This window comes from Eubalaena glacialis, chromosome 3 (assembly GCF_028564815.1).
Source record: "Eubalaena glacialis isolate mEubGla1 chromosome 3, mEubGla1.1.hap2.+ XY, whole genome shotgun sequence".
In the NCBI taxonomy this organism is placed as follows: domain Eukaryota; kingdom Metazoa; phylum Chordata; class Mammalia; order Artiodactyla; family Balaenidae; genus Eubalaena; species Eubalaena glacialis.
The window spans coordinates 160,432,262-160,452,767 of NC_083718.1; the positions used below are offsets into that span (position 1 = coordinate 160,432,262).

General features: G+C 38.5%; 1 protein-coding gene and 1 pseudogene across 3 annotated transcripts in view; both read right to left on the reverse strand.

Moving 5' to 3' along the window:
* Window positions 1-20,506, reverse strand: part of CCDC30 (coiled-coil domain containing 30) — a 162,959-nt gene that overhangs the window by 72,377 nt on the left and 70,076 nt on the right. The window contains exons 10-11 of one of the 3 annotated variants that reach the window (XM_061184381.1): window positions 19,178-19,303; window positions 12,528-12,697 (exon numbers count right to left, since the gene is read on the reverse strand). The exons of the other annotated variants lie outside the window; for them this stretch is intronic. Coding sequence (XP_061040364.1) covers window positions 12,528-12,697; window positions 19,178-19,303 — 296 coding nt within the window. The remainder of the gene's footprint in view (window positions 1-12,527; window positions 12,698-19,177; window positions 19,304-20,506) is intronic. 3 annotated transcript variants of the gene reach the window in all.
* LOC133089057 (transmembrane protein 256-like) lies at window positions 17,668-18,827 on the reverse strand (annotated as a pseudogene).

Here is a 20,506-nt window from a genome sequence, read left to right on the forward strand (position 1 = left end):
GTATGATAAACAAGACATTGTACATCAATGGTACAATGATGAAACTGGAGAGGCAGGCAGAGGCCAAGTTGCAGAGGGCATTAGAGGTTATGGTAAAGGTTTGGATTTTAAGTGCAATAAGAAGCCATTCAGAGGTTTTTTTGTTTTTTAACATCTTTATTGGAGTATAATTGCTTTACAATGGTGTGTCAGTTTCTGCTTTATAAAAAGTGAATCAGCTATACATGTACATATATCCCCATATCTCCTCCCTCTTGTGTCTCCCTCCCACCCTCCCTAACCCACCCCTCTAGGTGGTCACAAAGTACTGAGCTGATCTCCCTGCGTTATGCGGCTGCTTCTTACTAGCTATCTATTTTACATTTGGTGGTATATATAAGTCCATGCCACTCTCTCACTTTGTCCCAGCTTACGCTTCCCCCTCCCCGTGTCCTCAAGTCCAGCCTCAATGTCTGTGTCTTTATTCCTGTTCTGCCCCTCGGTTCTTCATAACCATTTTTTTTCTTTAGATTTCATATATATGTGTTAGCATATGGTATTTGTTTTTCTCTTTCTGACTTATTTCACTCTGTATTACAGACTCTAGGTCCATCCACCTCACTACAAATAACTCAATTTCATTTCTTTTTATGGCTGAGTAACATTCCATTGTATATATGTGCCACATCTTCTTTATCCATTCATCTGTCGATGGACACTTAGGTTGCTTCCATGTTCTGGCTATTGTAAATAGAGCTGCAGTGAACATTGGGGTACATGACTCTTTTTGAATTATGGTTTTCTCAGGGTATATGCCCAGTAGTGGGATTGCTGGGTCATATGATAGTTCTATTTTTAGTTTTTTAAGGAACCTCCATACTGTTCTCCATAGTGGCTGTATCAATTTACATTTCCACCAACAGTGCAAGAGAGTTCCCTTTTCTCCACACCCTCTCCAGCATTTATTGTTTGTAGATTTTTTGATGATGGCCATTCTGACTGGTGTGAGGTGATACCTCATTGTAGTTTTGATTTGCATTTCTCTAATGATTAGTGATGTTGAGCATTCTTTCATGTGTTTGTTGGCAATCTGTATATCTATTGTCTATTTAGGTCTTCTGCCCATTTTTGGATTGGGTTATTTGTTTTCTTGATATTGAGCTACATGAGCTGCTTGTAAATTTTGGAGATTAATCCTTTGTCAGTTGCTTCATTTGCAACTATTTTCTCCCATTCTGAGAGTCGTCTTTTCGTCTTGTTTATGGTTTCCTTTGCTGTGCAAAAGCTTTAAGTTTCATTAGGTCCCATTTGTTTATTTTTGTTTTTATTTCCATTTCTCTAGGAGGTGGGTCAAAAAGGATCTTGCTGTGATTTATGTCATAGAGTGTTCTTCCTATGTTTTCCTCTAAGAGTTTTATAGTGTCTGGCCTTACATTTAGGTCTTTAATCCATGTTGAGTTTATTTTTGTGTATGGTGTTAGGGAGTGTTCTAATTTCATTCTTTTACATGTAGCTGTCCAGTTTTCCCAGCACCACTTACTGAAGAGGCTGTCTTTTCTCCATTGTATATTCTTGCCTCCTTTATCAAAAATAAGGTGACCATATGTTTATATCCCGTTCCACTGATCTATATTTCTGTTTTTATTTCTGTTTTTGTGCCAGTACCATACTGTCTTGATTACTGTAGCTTTGGAGTATAGCCTGAAGTCAGGGAGCCTTATTCCTCCAGCTCCGTTTTTGTTTCTCAAGATTGCTTTGGTTATTTGGGGTCTTTTGTGTTTCCATACAAATTGTGAAATTTTTTGTTCTAGTTCTGTGAAAAATGCCATTGGTAGTTTCATAGGGATTGCACTGAATCTGTAGATTGCTTTGGGTAGTACAGTCATTTTCACAATGTTGATTCTTCCAATCCAAGAACATGGTATATCTCTCTATCTGTTTGTATCATCTTTAATTTCTTTCATCAGTGTCTTATAGTTTTCTGCATACAGGTCTTTTGTCTCCTTAGGTAAATTTATTCCTAGCTATTTTATTCTTTTTGTTGCAGTGGTGAATGGGAGTGTTTCCTCAATTTCTCTTTCAGATTTTTCATCATTAGTGTATAGGAATGCAACAGATTTCTCTGCATTAATTTTGTATCCTGCTACTTTACCAAATTCATTGAATAGCTCTAGTAGTTTTCTGGTAGTGTCTTTAGGATTCTCTCTATATAGTATCATGTCATCTGCAAACAGTGACAGCTTTACTTCTTCTTTTCCGATTTGGATTCCTTTTATTTCTTTTTCTTCTCTAATTGCTGTGGCTAAAACTTCCAAACCTATTGAATAATAGTGGTGAGAGTGGGCAAACTTGTCTTGTTCCTGATCTTAGTGGAAATGGTTTCAGTTTTTCACCATTGAGAACGATGTAGGCTGTGGGTTTGTCATATATGGCCTTTATTATGTAAAGGTAAGTTCCTTCTATGCCTACTTTCTGGAGGGGTTTTATGATATATGGCTGTTGAATTTTGTTGAAAGCTTTTTCTGCATCAATTGAGATGATCATATGGTTTTTATCCTTCAACTTGTTAATATGGTGTATCACATTGATTGATTTGTGTATATTGAAGAATCCTTGCATTCCTGGGATAAACCTCACTTGATCGTGGTGTATGATCCTTTTAATGGGCTGTTGGATTCTGTTTGCTAGTATTTTGTTGAGGATTTTTGCATCTATGCTCATCAGTGATATTGGCCTGTAGTTTTCTTTCTTTGTGAAATCTTTGTCTGGTCTTGGTATCAGGGTGATGGTGGCCTTGTAGAATGAGTTTGGGAGTGTTCCTCCCTCTGCTATATTTTGGAAGAGTTTGAGAAGGATAGGTGTTAGCTCTTCTATAACTGTTTGATAGAATTCACCTGTGAAGCCATCTGATCCTGGGCTTTTGTTTGCTGGAAGATTTTAATCACAGTCTGAATTTCAGTGCTTGTGATTGGTCTGTTTATATTTTCTATTTCTTCCTGGTTCAGTCTTGGAAGGTTGCGCTTCTCTAAGAATTTGTCCATTTCTTCCAGGTTGTCCATTTTATTGGCATATAGTTGCTTGTTGTAATCTCTCATGATCCTTTGTATTTCTGCAGTGTCAGTTTTTACTCTCCTTTTTCATTTCTAATTCTATTGATTTGAGTCGTCTCCCTTTTTTTCTTGATAAGTCTGGCTAATGGTTTATCAATTTTGTTTATCTTCTCAAAGAACCAGCTTTTAGTTTTATTGATCTTTGGTATCATTTGCTTCATTTCTTTTTCATTTGTTTCTGCTCTATCTTTATGATTTCTTTCCTTCTGCTAACTTTGGGGATTTTTGTTCTTCTTTCTCTAATTGCTTTAGGTGTAAGGTTAGGTTGTTTATTTGAGATGTTTCTTGTTTCTTGGGGTAGGACTGTATTGCTATAAACTTCCCTCTTAGAACTGCTTTTGCTGCATCCCATAGGTTTTGGGTCATCGTGTTTTCATTGTCATTTGTTTCTAGGTATTTCTTGATTTCCTCTTTGATTTCTTCAGTGATCTCTTGGTTATTAAGTAGTGTATTGTTTAGCCTCCATGTGTTCGTATTTTTTACAGATTTTTTCCTGTAATTGATACCTAGTCTCATAGCCTTGTGGTCAGAAAAGATACTTGATATGATTTCAGTTTTCTTAAATTTACCAAGGCTTGATTTGTGACCCAAGATATGACCTATCCTGGAGAATGTTCCATGAGAACTTGAGAAGAAAGTGTATTCTGTTGTTTTTGGATGGAATGTCCTATAAATATCAATTCAGTACATCTTGTTTAATGTGTCATTTAAAGCTTATGTTTCCTTATTTATTTTCATTTTGGATGATCTGTCCATTGGTGAAAGTGGGGTGTTAAAGTCCCCTACTATGATTGTGTTACTGTCGATTTCCCCTTTTATGGCTGTTAGCATTTGCCTTATGTACTGAGGTGCTCCTATGTTGGGTGCATAAGTATTTACAATTGTTATATCTTCTTCTTGGATTGATCCCTTGATCATTATGTAGTGTCCTTCTTTGTCTCTTGTAATAGTCTTTATTTTAAAGTCTATTTTGTTTGATATGAGAATTGCTACTCCAGCTTTCTTTTGATTTGCATTTTCATGGAATATCTTTTTCCAACCCCTCACTTTCAGTCTGTATGTGTCCCTAGGTCTAAAGTGGGTCTCTTGTAGACAGCATATATACGGGTCTTTTTTGATATCCATTCAGCCAGTTTATGTCTTTTGGTTGGAGCATTTAATCCATTTACATTTAAGGTAATTATCGATATGTATGTTCCTATTACCATTTTCTTAATTGTTTTCAGTTTGTTATTGTAGGTCTTTTCCTTCTCTTGTGTTTTCTGCCTTGAGAAGTTCCTTTAGCATTTGTTGTAGAGCTGGTTTGGTAGTTCTTAATTCTCTTAGCTTTTGCTTGTCTGTAACATTTTAATTTCTGTGTCAAATCTGAATGAGATCCTTGCTGGGTAGAATAATCTTTCTTGTAGGTTTTTCCCTTTCATCACTTTAAATATGTCCTGCCACTCCCTGCTGGCTTGCAGAGTTTCTGTTGAAAGATCAGCTGCTTTTAATATGTTTTCTTTATATTTAATTTTTGATAGTTTGATTAATATGTGTCTTGGCGTGTTTCTCCTTGGATTTATCCTGTATGGGACTCTCTGCACTTCCTGGACTTGATTAACTATTTCCTTTCCCATATTAGGGAAGTTTTCAACTATAATCTCTTCAAATATTTTCTCAGTCCCTTTCTTTTTCTCTTCCTCTTCTGGGACCCCTATAATTCGAATGTTGGTGCATTTAATGTTGTCTAAGAGGTCTCTGAGACTGTCCTCAATTCTTTTCATTCTTTTTTCTTTATTCTGCTCTGCAGTAGTTATTTCCAGTATTTTATCTTCCAGGTCACTTATCCGTTCTTCACCTCAGTTATTCTGCTATTGATTCCTTCTAGAGAATTTTTAATTTCATTTATTGTGTTGTTCATCATTGTTTGTTTGCTCTTTAGTTCTTCTAGGTCCTTGTTAAATGTTTCTTGTATTTTCTCAATTCTATTTACAAGATTTTGGATATCTTTACTATCATTACTCTGAATTCTTTTTCAGGTAGAATGCCTATTTCCTCTTCATTTGTTTAGTCTGGTGGGTTTTTACCTTGCTCCTTCATCTGCTGTTTCTCTGTCTTCTCATTTTGCTTAGCTTACTGTGTTTGGGGTCTCCTTTTCGCAGGCTGCAGGTTCATAGTTCCTGTTGGTTTTGGTGTCTGCCCCCAGTGGCTATGGTTGCTTCAGTGTGTTGTGTAGGCTTCCTGATGGAGGGGACTAGTGCCTATGTTCTGGTGGATGAGGCTGGATCTTGTCTTTCTGGTGGGCAGGTCCCCATCTGGTGGTGTGTTTTGGGGTGTCTGTGACCTTATTATGATTTTAGGCAGCCTCTCTGCTAATGGGTGGCATTGTGTTCCTGTCTTGCTAGTTGTTTGGCATAGGGTGTCCAGCACTGTAGCTTGCTGGTGGTTGAGTGGACGTGGGTCTTAGCGTTGAGATGGAGATCTCTGGGAGAGCTTTCACCATTTGGCATTACGTGGAGCTGGGAGGTCTCTGGTGGACAAATGTCCTGAACTCGGCTCTCCCACCTCAGAGGCACAGGCCTGACACTCGGTCGGAGCCCCAAGACCCTGTCAGCCACACAGCTCAGAAGAAAAGGGAAAAAGAAAGAAAAAATAAAATAAAATAAAGTTATTAAAATAAAAAATAATTATTAAAAAGTAATACAAAAAAGAAAAAAAAAAGGAAGAGAGAAGAGAATAACCAAAGTAAAAAACAAATCCACCAATGATATCAAGCACTAAGAACTATACTAAAAGAAAAAAGAAAAGAAAAAAAGCAGACAGACAGAACCCTAGGACAAATGGTAAAAGCAAAGCTATACAGACAAAGTCACACAAAGAAGCATACACATACACATTCACAAAAAGAGAAAAAGGAAAAATATATATATATCGTTGCTGCTGAAGTCCACCACCTCAATTTTGGGATGATTCGTTTTCTATTCAGGTATTCCACAGATGCAGGGTACATCAAGTTGATTGTGGAGATTTAATCCCCTGCTCCTGAGGCTGCTGGGAGAGATTTCCCTTTCTCTTCTTTGTTCGCACAGCTCCTGAGGTTCAGCTTTGGATTTGGCCCCGCCTCTGCGTGTAGGTCACCTGAGGGCATCTGTTCTTCCCTCAGAGAGGACGGGGTTAAAGGAGCAGCTGATTAGGGGGCTCTGGCTCACTCAGGCTGGTGGGAGGGAGGGGTACGGAGTGCAGGGCGAGCCTGTGGCGGCAGAGGCCAGCGTGACGTTGCACCAGCCTGAGGCACGCCGTGTGTTCTCCCGGGGAAGTTGTCCCTGGATCACGGGACCCTGGCAGTGGCGGGCTGCACAGGTTACTGGGAGGTAAGGTGTGGATAGTGACCTGTGCTTGCACACAGGCTTCTTGGTGGCGGCAGCAGCAGCCTTAGCGTTTCATGCCTATCTCTGTTGTCGGCGCTGATAGCCGCGGCTCGCACCCGTCTCTGGAGCTCGTTTAGGCGGTGCTCTGAATCCCCTCTCCTCCCACACCCCGAAACAATGGTCTCTTGCCTCTTGGGCAGGTCCAGACTTTTTCACGGACTCCCTCCCGGCTAGCTGTGGTGCACTAGCCCCCTTCAGGCTGTGTGCACGCAGCCAACCCCAGTCCTCTCCCTGGGGTCTGACCTCCGAAGCCGGAGCCTCAGCTCCCAGCCCCAGCCCGCCCCAGCGGGTGAGCAGACAAGCCTCTCGAGCTGGTGAGTGCTGGTCAGCACTGATCCTCTGTGCGGGAATCTCTCTGCTTTGCCCTCTGCACACCTGTTGCTGCGCTCTCCTCCGTGGCTCTGAAGCTTCCCCCCTGCCACCCCCCGTCTCCGCCAGTGAAGGGGTTTCCTAGTGTGTGGAAACTTTTCTTCCTTCACAGCTCCCTCCCAGAGGTGCAGGTCCCATCCCTATTCTTTTGTCTCTGTTTTTTCTTTTTTCTTTTGCCCTACCCAGGTACGTGGGGAGTTTCTTGCCTTTTGGGAAGTCTGAGGTCTTCTGCCAGTATTCAGTAAGTGTTCTGTAGGAGTTGTTCCACATGTAGATGTATTTCTGATATATTTGTGGGGAGGAGGGTGATCTCCACGTCTTACTCTTCTGTCATCTTGAAGGTCTCCCATTGAGAGGTTTTTAAGGGAGGGAGTAATATTATTCAATTTGCATTCTTCAAAGACCACTTTGGCTGTTCCATAGAGAATGGACTGGGAAAGAGGTATAGAAGAAGGGAAGTCAGTTAGGAAGATATTGTGATAGTCCCAGTGAGTGATACCAGTGTCATGGAGTAGGGCAGTGGCAGTGGAGATACTGACAGATTAGACAGATTAAATATTTTATATTTTCATGGTAGAACTGACAGGAGTTGTTGATGGGTTAGAAGTGGGGAGGAACCAATGATGACTCCTAGTTTTGGCTTAATCAACTGTGTGAATGGAGGGGCTATTCACTAAACGGATTGGGCTGGGGAAGGAATAGTTTAGAGGAAGAGGAAAAATACGTTTGTGAAATGGATACAAACTCACTGTCAAATTGAACTGGAAATGGAAATCAACTTGAACATTCATCAAACAATTCTTGATAAAGATAGTAAGGATGCAATGAGATGGTAAATGAGAGCATATTAGAAAAAATAAAGCTCATTAAGGCATTAACGTCAAGGGGAAGCTGCCAGCTGTTCTGGCACAAGCTTCCTAATACAGCAAACCCAGGCTGAGTTCAGCTAAGCTCTGTAAGTTTGGGGCTGCCACTGGAAGTCCAACTCTGGCTTCAGCCTCAAGTACATAGTGGGACTTCCATTCATTCAAAAAATTTTGAGTATCTACTATGTGTCAGGTATTATTCTATACACTGGAGACAGTCCAGAACAAGAGAGACTGGGGTTTCATTCTCCCTCCCATCCCACCCCCATGTTATGCATATACTGAGACTAAAGTCCCGAGCAATTTTTTAACTGCATAAAGCTCTTTTTCACAACAACTGACTTAGAAACCAAGTGTTCCAGCACCTTCTGGCCGTTGGGATATTTGTGACTATACCCTTTCCAAAGCAGATAAAGTAGTAACTTCTCCTGACTCAGGAGACTTGGGACCTCACACAGTCCTGCCAATAACTTGCTAAGTGCATGACTGTGAGTGAAAGAGTCATTTTTGTTCTCTTGGTCTGAGACCTCTTCTGTGGAAAGAGAAGACAGCTAAATAAAGTGGTTCTCAAACTTATCTCAGCTGTGGACCCTTTCTCGAAGTAAAATCTTACATAGACCTCCACATATGAAACAGCTAAGAGTGGATCTTCGGCTGCAATGGGAGCCAAAGGCTCACAGTCCCACTCATCAGGCTCCCCTCATCTCCCAAGGTAGTTTCTGAGCCCCCCTCCCCAGAGAGCTCAAAGTTTAGAAGGTAGAAGTTTGAAAACCACTAGTTCAGAAGATCTCCTGCAGGTCCCTCCTGTTCTAAGATTCCATTTCTCTATAACAAAAGCACTATAAACAGCAGAAAAACAAGACACAGTCCATTACCTTAAGGAGCTTAAAATCTAGTAGAGGAGATGTATTACAAGAATCAAGCAATTTGGCTTATTGAGCAGCTTCTATGTGCACGGGACCATGCTAGGTGTGCTGTGACACTTCCTACTTCTCTTCAGTTGAAGATTCTGGCTCATGGCATTCTGGCATCTTCTTCACCCCAAGTCCTGCCATTATCCTGGAAGATTCCAAGGTCCATATAGATCACCCACCAATGCCTTGACATCTCACTTCCTCAGTCTCCTTATCTCCAATTACCTTGTCATCTCTCCCACTTTACCAACTACTTGCATAACCACACTAAGGGTTGTATCATCAATAACTGCTTCACTTCTGAAATACTAAAATTAGACATCTGGATTCCAGCTTTTCCTTTTTACATAATTTGTTCTCAGTGCAATCATAAGTACCTTAAATTCCTTGTCCAGCTCCCTTTACTTGCTTCTTTATCCAATGCAGAGTCTATAGAGTTCATTATTTTAATCACTGTCCAAATAAAATATTCAATTCTCTTGCCCCATTGTCCTTCCATTCCATTTATGTGGCAGAACCTCAACCCTGGATAAATTCAACTGTCTTCTCATGTCTATATTAAATGTTGCTAAACATAAATTCAGGGTCTCTGGCCTTGACTGGACCCTCCACAGTCAGCTTTCCTTTCCATTCCTGCTCTCCCCAGTCAGCTTTCTTTTCCTTTCTCCACAGTGATTATTTCAAACTTTTTCACTCTCTTGCAAACTCTGATATTTCTATTCCTCTCTGACTTTCAGCAGATGACTTTGCTTCCTGCTTCACAGAGGACACAAAAACCATTGAACAAGTCCTTTGGTTTCCTCTCAAGTTAAAAACCCATTTGGATCTCTGTCCATCCTCCCTTTTTTCCTCCCGATACGATGGACAAAGTGGCCTACCTCCTGACTAAGGCTAGCTGTTTTCTGATTTTCTGAGTCATAAACCTGCCCATTTGCGGACTCTTTCCCACGAGTAATTAAACATACACAAATTTCCTCTTAGCTTGGCTCCATAATCTCTTCTCCTCTTCACAATCAAACTTTTTGGAAAGTGTTATCTACACTCACCATTTTCACGTACTCATCTCTCACGCCCTCCTCAATTCACTCCCATTCACCATCCCATGGGATGGGATCTAGGAAGCGATCTGTTTTCTGCCCTTCATTGGAACTACTCTTATTAAAGTCTCCAACCACCTTCTTGTTGCTAAATTCAGCAGTCACTTTTTATCCATTATTTTGTTTGACTCATTGGCAGTACCTGACACTCTTGACTACTCCTTTCTTCTTGAAATACTCTTTAGCCTGGCTTCTGTAACACACACTCTCCTGACTTTTCTCCTACTTCTCTGGCTGTTTTGTCCCATTTTCCTGTTGGGAGCACTCCTTTTGTCCACATAGAGAGGTTTACCTTAGGTTTCTACCTGTGAGTGTTTTTATCAACCAACATATGGGAACATCTTATCCATCTTACCATCTACTTATTGATGATTCTCAAATTTATGTCCAGCCCAGGCCTCCAAACCCATAAATCCAACTGTTTGTTGAACATCCACACATGGCTGTTCCAAAGACACTCCGAAGTCACTGTCTCAAAAGCTGAACTCCTCTCTCTGGTTTGACACCATCAAACCAGAAAATTAAGTCTTCCTTACCCTGTTCTCATACTCAAACCTCTGCCTATAGTACCTTCTTCCTCACTTCCTATACTCATTAATCCCTGAGTCCTGTTGACTCTGTCTCCTCTCAATTCCATCCACTTGTCTCCATCCTCACAAACACCATTACAATAACAGCCTCCTAACTGGTCTCGCTACATTCATTCTGGTACCAACCATCTACTTTCCACACAGCAGGCAGAGTGATTTTCCTAAAGCACAAATCTGTTTGTGTCTCTCCCATGTTACTAAACCCTGCAGGAGTTTCCTATTGTCCAAACTCCCTAGTGCAGACATACATGTTCCTTCATGGTCAGGTCCCTGACTACCTCCTCATTCTCATCATCTCCTTCCTCATTTCCTCTCTTCACACTCTAGGCTATAGCAGCATTGAGGTCACTTTTAGTTCCTCAAACAAATTGGCTTTTTCTTGCACATGTCTATCTCCCCTGAAAACTATTCTCCCATCTTTTTCCTTGGCCCTTAAATTCTCATACTTTAGGACTCAATTTAATTTGTCACTTCCTTTAAGAATATTTTTTGGTTCATTAGCCTAGACCAGAACCCCTCCTTTGTGCTCCCATAGTATCCAATACTCCCTTGTTTAACTGTTTATCTCCCCCCATCAGGCAATATGGACCCTAAGGATAGGAACTGTGTCTTATTTTGTAGCTTCAGTATCTACCTACAGTACCTGGCACATGGTAGATATGCAATTTATTGCTGAATGTGATTGTGTAATGGGTCTGTGATAAGGGGGGCTGGGAAGTAGGGCACAGAAGATAAGCAAGCAGGGAAACATTATGAGAAGAGGAGAGAGGAAAACATATGGCAGATATGTAGACTTCACTTCTCACAGTCCCAGTGATGGGAAGCAGTTTGGACCAAGTCATGGAAACAGGTGGCAGCAAGGACTTCTTTACTTGAAGTCCAGTATCTTTTTCATGGCAAGGTTCTCCACCTCCAGATGAATTAAGGCCACAGCCTTGCTCTCTGGGGCAAGTATCTCTGCCAATTATCCCAAATCAGCTGAGTGGATTTTTGTCAGCTTTGATTATTAATGTCAAATTTTTCTCTGAAAAGCATTCAGATTGGCCATTTCATCTCCAGTGCCACTTACTTAATCTAGACTACTATTTCTTCATCTGTGGCGAATATCCAGATTAACTGGTCTGTCTTTCCTCTCCAATTCATCTCATGCAGAGTTACTAGGACTATCTCCCTCAAAAGCCCTATAACACTATTCTTGTGCTCAAAACTAGACTTTTTCCCCCATACAACAAACCTATATGTTGTGACCTGGCTTCTTGGTTCTTTGCTCCTGTGACCACTACTACACCTGTTCTCCACCATCTCTCCAGTATCTCTTCCCACTTCTGCAACTAGGTTTCATGACTGCGAATCTTGGACTTAGAGCTCACTCTAAACTTAAAACCAGTTTTTAAGAGGGCATAAAATTCAGGGGCCCAAAACTGGCAAAACAATCTCTTCTATTTTAGAACATTTACAAAGATAAAAATTTGGCTACACCTAGGCAATATTTTCTCAGTTCACTGAGAAGGTATCCTTTAATATGGTATATAAGTAAAAACTGACATCTATTGTTTCCATTGGATGATCTATTTCTAGGTTTTTGCCCAGACAAAATTTGATTGCATCTATTAGTATTTGTGCCAAAACACAGTAATGCATTTGTCTAAGTCTCAAAAGTTTCTGTGTAAGATACTTTTGGTGGAAAAGTAGAAATATAAGAGTTAGAGGGCAAGATTAACAACAACAGCAGCAAAAAAGGAAGAAAGAAAGAAAGGAAGGAAGGAAGAAAGAAAATTCTCAAAACAATTATCAGACATAATGTTAAATAAAAATAGCAAAAAACAAACCTCTCTGCAAAGTATAGTCTTAATTATTTAAAAAATACATATATACGTATGTGTACAGAAAAAAGACAAGAAAGAAAAATAAGGACATTAACATCTCTCCCTGGGGGGAATTATGGGTTATTATAATCTCCTTATACTTTTCCATGCTTTCCAGATTTTCTAAAAAAGCATGTATTTATTTTTAAAAGCAGGAAAAGAAGTTTAAAAATGTAATAACATACCAAAAAACAAACTTTCTGGGGAATTCTTAGAACCAATTTTTCTATGCACATCATTTGGAAATGAATGTCAAATTTTTATAATAATCAAGCCAAATAAAATGTACCCCCCAAATAATTCAAGTGATATGGGATTTTCTCAGTTTACCAGAGCTCCTCTCTCTCTTCCTTTGGGCTTTGAATCTCTACTTCCAAAATTGGTACTTTAGACACAAGATCTTTACAGATATTTTCAGTTGTAATTAAATTAGCAGCTGCAGTTTTTCTCCCTACAGTAAAATGATTTAATTGCTCAAATTCTTGTGAAAGCTTCAAGACCTGTAAAGTTAAGTGAAAAGACAAATATTCTATTTTGCATACTCTTATGCATGCCTGTGAAAAAAGTGTATTGATTCCATTAAATGCTTAAATAATTATTGGCTTAAATAGTATAAATTGACATCCAAATTGAAGTCTTATTCCAATTAAACAATTTGCAGTTGTTACATAATCTAATCCATTTTTGCCATAGGCACAAGAGTGTGTAAGTCCATGGTTTTAAAAAAAGGGGGTATTTTTGGTCTCTGGGATTAGCTTCCCAGAGTGCTGTTTAGGGTTTTGTTCTATCTTTTAACAAGCAAAAAGTTGTAATACTCTATTAGAGCTTTTACATTATTATCACATATTTTTGTTCTCAAGTTTTGAGTGTACTTCATTGATTCCTAAAAGCAATAATATACTATTGCAAGAAACCATTAGAAACAATATTAGTTACGCATTACAGAGAACATATTTCTTCCAGTCTGCTCCTATTTGTTTGGAAACACTTGAACATATAAGGGCTCCCAGACTATCGTAGTGATTCTCAAACTTTAGTGAATAAGAGCATCACCTGAGGAGTTAAAAGAATGCAGTCTCACATCGCCACCCCACTCCTGAGATTCAGATCAGTGGTCTGGGCTGGGAAATGGGAATTCGCATTTCAAATAAGTCTCCCAGGTAATTCTGATGCAAGTGGATGCTTTGAGAATCACTGCTCTGCTGTGTGGTTTGGCAAAACATTTGTTCAGGTTTTTGTTTTGTTTTGTTCTTTGACAAACAGATTCCTTTCCTCAAAGATTGCTCTTTATATCTTCATATAAAATGAAAGAATGCCTCCAGAAGGCAGTAGAAAGGGTGGATGGGGGACAGTTCCGAGAATGGAAGATGAATCCCTCTCCAAGTATTGCACGAAGATAGACAAAAACCTGCCTGACTCCCATTCTGAGCCTCTCTGAAAATGCAAAGTTTTTAATAGTTACTATGTTTGATTCTAAGAACACAATGGATTTAATTCTAAAGATCAATTTAGGTTCCTTAAAGGAATCCTTTGGGTCTCCTAGGCCTTTTCAATTTTCTGAAGAAAAATTACAGTGTGTGATACGGGTTATAATCCCGTAACTCCATATAATCTTATACGGACTATAACCTCTCCAGGGAGAAGGCTGGTTTTACACTGGAGCTTAGGCGGTGGGAAGATATGGGCAGGTGAAGAAGAGACTATAGCGTATTTTAAGCATGATCAGTATGGTCAAAGGTATAGTGTGGAACTGAGTATGGAGTATTTGTGCAGAAGTGAGGAGGATGGTCTTACTGGAGTAGAGGCTACAAGATGAGGAGCCGAGGAAATAAGATTGAGGGGGAGGGATCAGATTATGAAGGGACCTGAAAGACAAGAATTTCCTTAATGAGCTTGCATTATTTTTGTAAGCAGGATAACAGATTCCAAAATGCTACTTCATCACTGATTTTTATAGTCACTGTAAAAATTTAAACATTAAAAATAGTAAATGTTAGTTTCTTAAGAAGTAAAGAAAGCCAAACAGAATTTAGACTTGATGTTCTAGCAAACTGAGACTTGCTGAAGGTTTCTGAAGAGGAAGGTGACTTTGACACTAAGTGCTTTCTAGGTATTCTGGATTCTCACAGGACAAAGTTGGTGGATATCGTAGGTGGGCAGCTTTGCTCTTTATCATGAAGAAAGGTAAATCCATAGGACCTTTCATGGCACAGGTGCTGTGCAACAGGACCAACTCTGTTCCACAGGCTCCTCCCTACCAAAATTTTATCCTGGTTACATAGCTCAGTCTCATCATCAGCCATATTCAAGTACCATAAAGTATTCAGTTGACTGTTCCACTTCATGCTTGAGGCCCTAGAGTAGGGAGGACAGAGCTTAGGCTGAGAATCACCAGGCAACTTGGTAGTTGTTTAATATCCCGAGTCTGGTGTTCGTATCTGTAAACTGAGGAAGCTGGCCTACATGAACACACCCCTTTCCAGCCCAAATAAAACCACAGCCTATAAAACAGGGGCTTTAGTAAATACATAAAATACAATTTTTTAAAGCCACTCTTAGCAAGACTACCTTTAAGTCTAAAGCACTCTATGTTCTAAAGAGAAACTGGAATACAACTAAAGAATCAAAGCTTCAAAATTGAAACTTTTAATGAGTAAAATTTTGATGGAAACAGAATACATATAGTCTCAAAGTACCTCCCCACAAAATATTTATTAACTGCAAAGGGAACAGGAATAACTTTACAGTGGAGAAATCTGGCAGTGAGTACCATACCCAGAGTAAATAGAACAAAAGGATATCCTTTTGTCTTCTGATACAATGCACTGAGAAGGATATAACATCACTTCTGTAGTATTCCTGCCAAAATTATGTAACCTAAATTATATTGTGAGGAAACATGAGAAAAATCCAAATTGAGGGACATTCTTCAAAATAAATGATTTGTACTCTTCAAAAATAGCAAAGTCACGAACAACAAAGAATGAGGAACTGTTGCAGATTCAAGGAGGTTTTGAGATGTGACAATGAAATGCAATGTACAGTCCTGGATTGGACCTTGGACTAGGAAAAAAAAAAACGTCCTTTTGCTATAGAGTGGGACAATTAGTGAAATTTGAATACAAGCTGTAGATTAGATAATAGTACTATATTAATATTAATTTCCTGATTTTGAGACTTGTACTGTGATAAAAAGATGTCACTGTTTTTAGCAAACATACATGGAAACATTTGGGGGTAAAGGAATATTATGTCTCTACTCTCTGAGGGTAGGAAAAGTGTGTGTGTGTGTGTGTGTGTGTGTGTGTGTGATGCAAGAGAGAGAGGCTGATAAAGCAAATGTGGTACGGTGTTAACATTAGGAGGGGTAAAAGTATATGGAAAGTCTTTATACTATTTTGCAACTTTTCTGTAAGTCTGAAATTATTTCAAAATAAAAAGTCTTTTAAAAGAGAGGGAGAGAAAACCAGATTACCAGGACAGTGATCTGGATCTCTGGTTTTATACTGTATTCTTCTCACTTCATTTCATTCTCTATGTTAAGTTTTCTGATGATATTTTGAAAGACAAGATCCTTCAGTTGTACATTGTGATGAAAACTCATCTTGCTGACAAGGTCCCCAAAACAAAGCTTAGATGTAGGATGTGCCCTACATATCTATCCTCCCAGGCAGCGAACCCTATTTGCTGGACCTTTCCCTCCTTAGGTCACATACTATTTGATCTATGTCCCAATCCCTCAGCAACTTACTCCCTGACTTCAGGGTAACAACTTCATACAGGATAAATTTGGCCTTGATTTAGTCTTCCACTTCACATGTGGTATTAAAATATAACTCAATATATTTTAACTGTTGTGTTCAAGCCTTTAGTCCTTTCTACCATTTTAATCAACATCAAGAGAGTGACTGAGGAAGGGAATTTTTCAACCAGGAGTTGATGATAACCTAATAGGTAGAACTCTAGAAATTACACTACTGGCAGTCTCTCCATTTAGTGTTGGACTAACCCTCATCTGGTAGTGCCATTTTATACTTGGGGAATGAATTGGGGTTGGGACATTTAAACATTTTCTGAATTCTAAGTATAAGCCTAGTTTTCAGTATAATTGGGAAAGATGCTTTGATTCTAAGTCTTTAAAGTTGAAGACATTTTAGTAAACCTCTGTTTTTGCATTTTTTATAGTGGTAAAATATAAAAAACATAACATCTACCATCTTAACCATTTTTAAGTGTGCGGTTCAGTGGTATTAAATACATCCACATTGTTGTGCATCCATCACCACCATCCACTCCCATAACTTTTTTCATTTTGTAAAACAAACTCTATACCTATTAAATAACTCCCCAAGTTTTCCCTCCACATAGCTCCTGGCAACCAGCATTCTACTTTCTGTCTCTATGATTTTGACTACTCTAAGTACCTCATATAAGTGGAATCAAATAGTATTTGTCTTTTTGTGACTGGCTTATTTCACTTAGCATAATGTACTCAAGGTTCATCCATGCTGTAACATATTGCAGAAATACCTTTTTTTTTTTTTAAGGCTGAATAATATTCCATTGTATGTATATACCACATTTTGCTTCATCATTCATTCATTGATGGACACTTGGGTTGCTTCCACATTTTAGCTATTGTGAATAATGCTGCTATGAATATGTGTATACAAATATCTGTTCAAGTCTCTGCTTTCAATTCTTTTGCATATATACCCAGAAGTAGAATTGCTGGATTATATGATAGTTCTATTTTTGAGTTCACCTTTTACATTATAATATGTGCTTTAAAAACTGAGCCATTGGGAAGCTTATTTAAAGTAAAAAATTTATAGATTAATCCTAAGAGTGAAGTACTGGCTGAAGTCTGAATATTTATTCTGAAATACAGCTTGATTTATAATCCACACTATAAGGCAATTTATTCTATAATAATAAAAGAAACTCCAATTTCCAAGTTATCTTTTACTGAAATTAGTTTCTTTTTATCTTATCCTCATAAAAGATATGTCATACATCAAACATTTAAACACGTAATAATTTAGTCTCACCTTTGTTTCTAATTCAGAATTCTCTCTTTGTAGCAGGTCATACGCTATTAAAAAATCGTCTCTGTCTTCTGCTGCCCCTGGAAGACTTTGAATTTCATTATAAAGGCATATAAGTTCTGACTTTGATTTTTGCAATTCCTGATTAAGAAATGACAATATTTAGTAGAATAAAATAAGACTTTCCGTAGAAAAGGTATACTATTGCTAAAAAGGAATCTTTGAAATGATTCTGACAAATTTTTTGCTTTAAATATTTCAACCTGTCCTCTGGTAGACAGACTCCTTTCTTTAGTAAAGCAAAGATTCCTTAAATCAATCAATTAAACTAAGCATTCTTTTTCTAAATTTGCCTTTCTCTTTTAATGCCCTCCCTGCTCCAATTCTGAAAAAAAGTACCCAGAAATTAAACACAAGGAAGCTCAAAGAGCCAAGGCAAGCCAGCCCAAGAGTAGCAGGTTCCCTCCTGCAGTGGCCAAAGTCTGGGCACTGGGGTCTCCACTCAGAGCCTGATAGTAAAAGCTGGTGCAGCATAAGATAGTTTTAGAAGCTAGCAGCAACCGGCCCAGAGGGGCTTTCTGCACAGGGGCAACCCTAACAGGGTCAGGCTGGGTAAGAAGTGTTGTTTGTTGGTCTTGTCAAAGAGCTCCTTCCCATAGACAACCAGGAACTGGGCTCCGTGTGCCCTGTAGGAGGCCAAGCCTAAGGCCCTGGCTCTGGACAAGGCACCCAGGCAGCAGAAAGCAGCCCTGGACCGGCCATGGTTATGGATGGTCACATGCCATAAGCATTCTTAATTTCTATCATTTACAGGTTCAAAGACTGGGTTTCTAGTTATCCCTACTTTACGCAAGGCTTATATAGAGGTAAATCTTCAGCAACTCCTGCATTAGTTATATTACCTCTTTTAAAATGTATCTTTTTAAAGTTACTTTTTATAGGACAGGTGCTATGTGGTTTACCTTTAATCTTGTGACAACCCCATAAGGTAGGGTTATTGAAACTGAGGCTCAGAGAACTAAAGTGATTTGCCTCAATTCATACAGCCAGTAAGTGGAAAAGTTGAGATTCAAACTGTCTGACTGACTTCAAACACTGTGTTCTTCACTACAAATTACGCTGTCTTACTTAATAATGCATATTCAGTGACTTAATCAACTAGTGTTTCCTCTAATCCTCTGATTTTTTTTCCATATTCATGAGAGAAAACATTTTAGTTAGATGTAGATTTTAATCAAATTTCTGCACTGATGACATGGAATATGCAGTGTTTGGTGGATGACGGGGCCTGAGAGTCAGGCCATGGTGCCCTCTGAAGGAACAGGTGACATAAAATTTATTTAGGAGAGGAGCTACTTGGTATATTCCTAAAGGCTTGAGATCAGAGAGGGAGGAAAGTGTTGATGAGGAAGGCATTGGGCAAAAAGGAAAGAAGGTAGGGGGTGGCCACCCAAAACCATAGCAAGAGGGCAAGTAGTATCAATGTCCTACCTCATTTCATGGAAAATTCCTATAAGTCATCAGCATGGGATATAGAGTATTGTGCTAGCTCTCACCCACCCTGCAAACTGATTGTCACCATCCTCTAAATTAGTGATCTAGACTTCCATGAACTCACTTCCAGGTCTCTCTTCCAAATATAGGCTGGTATGTCTCCTGATAGACTTTTCCAAGATGGTAGGACCAGCAGTTAAAAGAAGAGACAAGTCCAGGCCACTATGACCACCATAATAATCAAATCCCTTCTACTTAAAGGACTCTTTTTGGGTAGTGTTGGAACTCAGTCTGGAGAAACAACAGTCACCCCATTGTTACTGATATAAATAATATTCTATAGCTACAATTTATTTTAAAATAAAAATGAATGATAACATGAAATCCCTAAATTACAAATGCAAAAAGAGGAAAATAACATCCTGAATGGCAAAATACCTCGCTTTCAACTTTCAAAGCCTTCTGCACAGTATTAAGATCAGATGTCAATTGCTTTTTCCTTTCTCTCTCTTCTGACAACTCACTTTCAAATATTTCAATTTTTTCTTGGCTCATTTTCAATATCTGCAAAAAGTATTTTACATAATTAATTCTATATACAATAATCATGTATACTATAAGTTCTGATAATACTTTTCTGCCTAAACAATTATAAAGTCATCTAGGGGAGAGACAAACTTGGGAAAAAATAGTTCATGGTACCATAGCTCGTAAGATAGGTTTTCCTCTCTAAGCCTGTTTTCTCAACTGTAAAATGGAACTAATACTTGTCCTACGTACATTATAGCCATCAGAGTAGGAGTCAAATTGAAAGTATTTTGTAAGTTTTAAGCACCTACCAAATATAAGGAATTTTTGTTATCTTACCAAATTGATGATAATAATAATAATAATAATAATAATAATAGTAATTTCAAAAATAATGAGAGCAACTACTATTTATTTAGTGCTTACCGTATGTCAGACATTATAGTAAATGCTTTACATGTATTATCTAATTTTGTTTCCCAGTACCCCTATGAGATTAGAACTATTATTATATACTTTTTACAGAGAACATAGGTGAGGCTCAGATAGATTAGGTAATTTGTGCAAGGTCACACAGTCAGGACTGGGATTCAAACCAAGGCTAATTTATAAGCCCTTGCTCTTATTTTTATTTTATTTTAAAAAACTGAGGTATAATTGACATAGCACATTATATTAGTCTCAGGTGTACTACATAATGATTCAATATTTGTGTATTTTGCAAAATGATCACCACAATAGTTCAGTTAACATCCATCATCACACATAGTTGTGATTTTTCCCCTACTTTCAAATATGTAATACAATCTTATTAATTATAGTCACCATGCTGTACATTATATCCCCATGACATTCATTTTAGAACTGGAAATTCGTACTTCTCGATTTCCTTCATCCATTTCACCCACTCCCAACCCCCTGCTTCAGGCGACAACCAATCTGTTCTCTACATCCATGATTTTCTGTAATTTTTTTTTTTTAAGATTCCACATGTGAGATCATATGGTATTTATCTCTTTCTGTCTGACTTATTTCACTTAGCATAATTCCCTCAAAGTCCATTCATGTTGTTGCAAATGGTAAGATTTCAGTATTTTTTAATGGCTGGATAATATTTCATTGTGTATATATACCACATTTTCTTTTTCCATTCATCCCTTGATGGACACTTGGGGTGTTTCCATGTATTTATTATTGTAAATAATACTGGAATGAACATGGGGGTGCATATATCTTTTC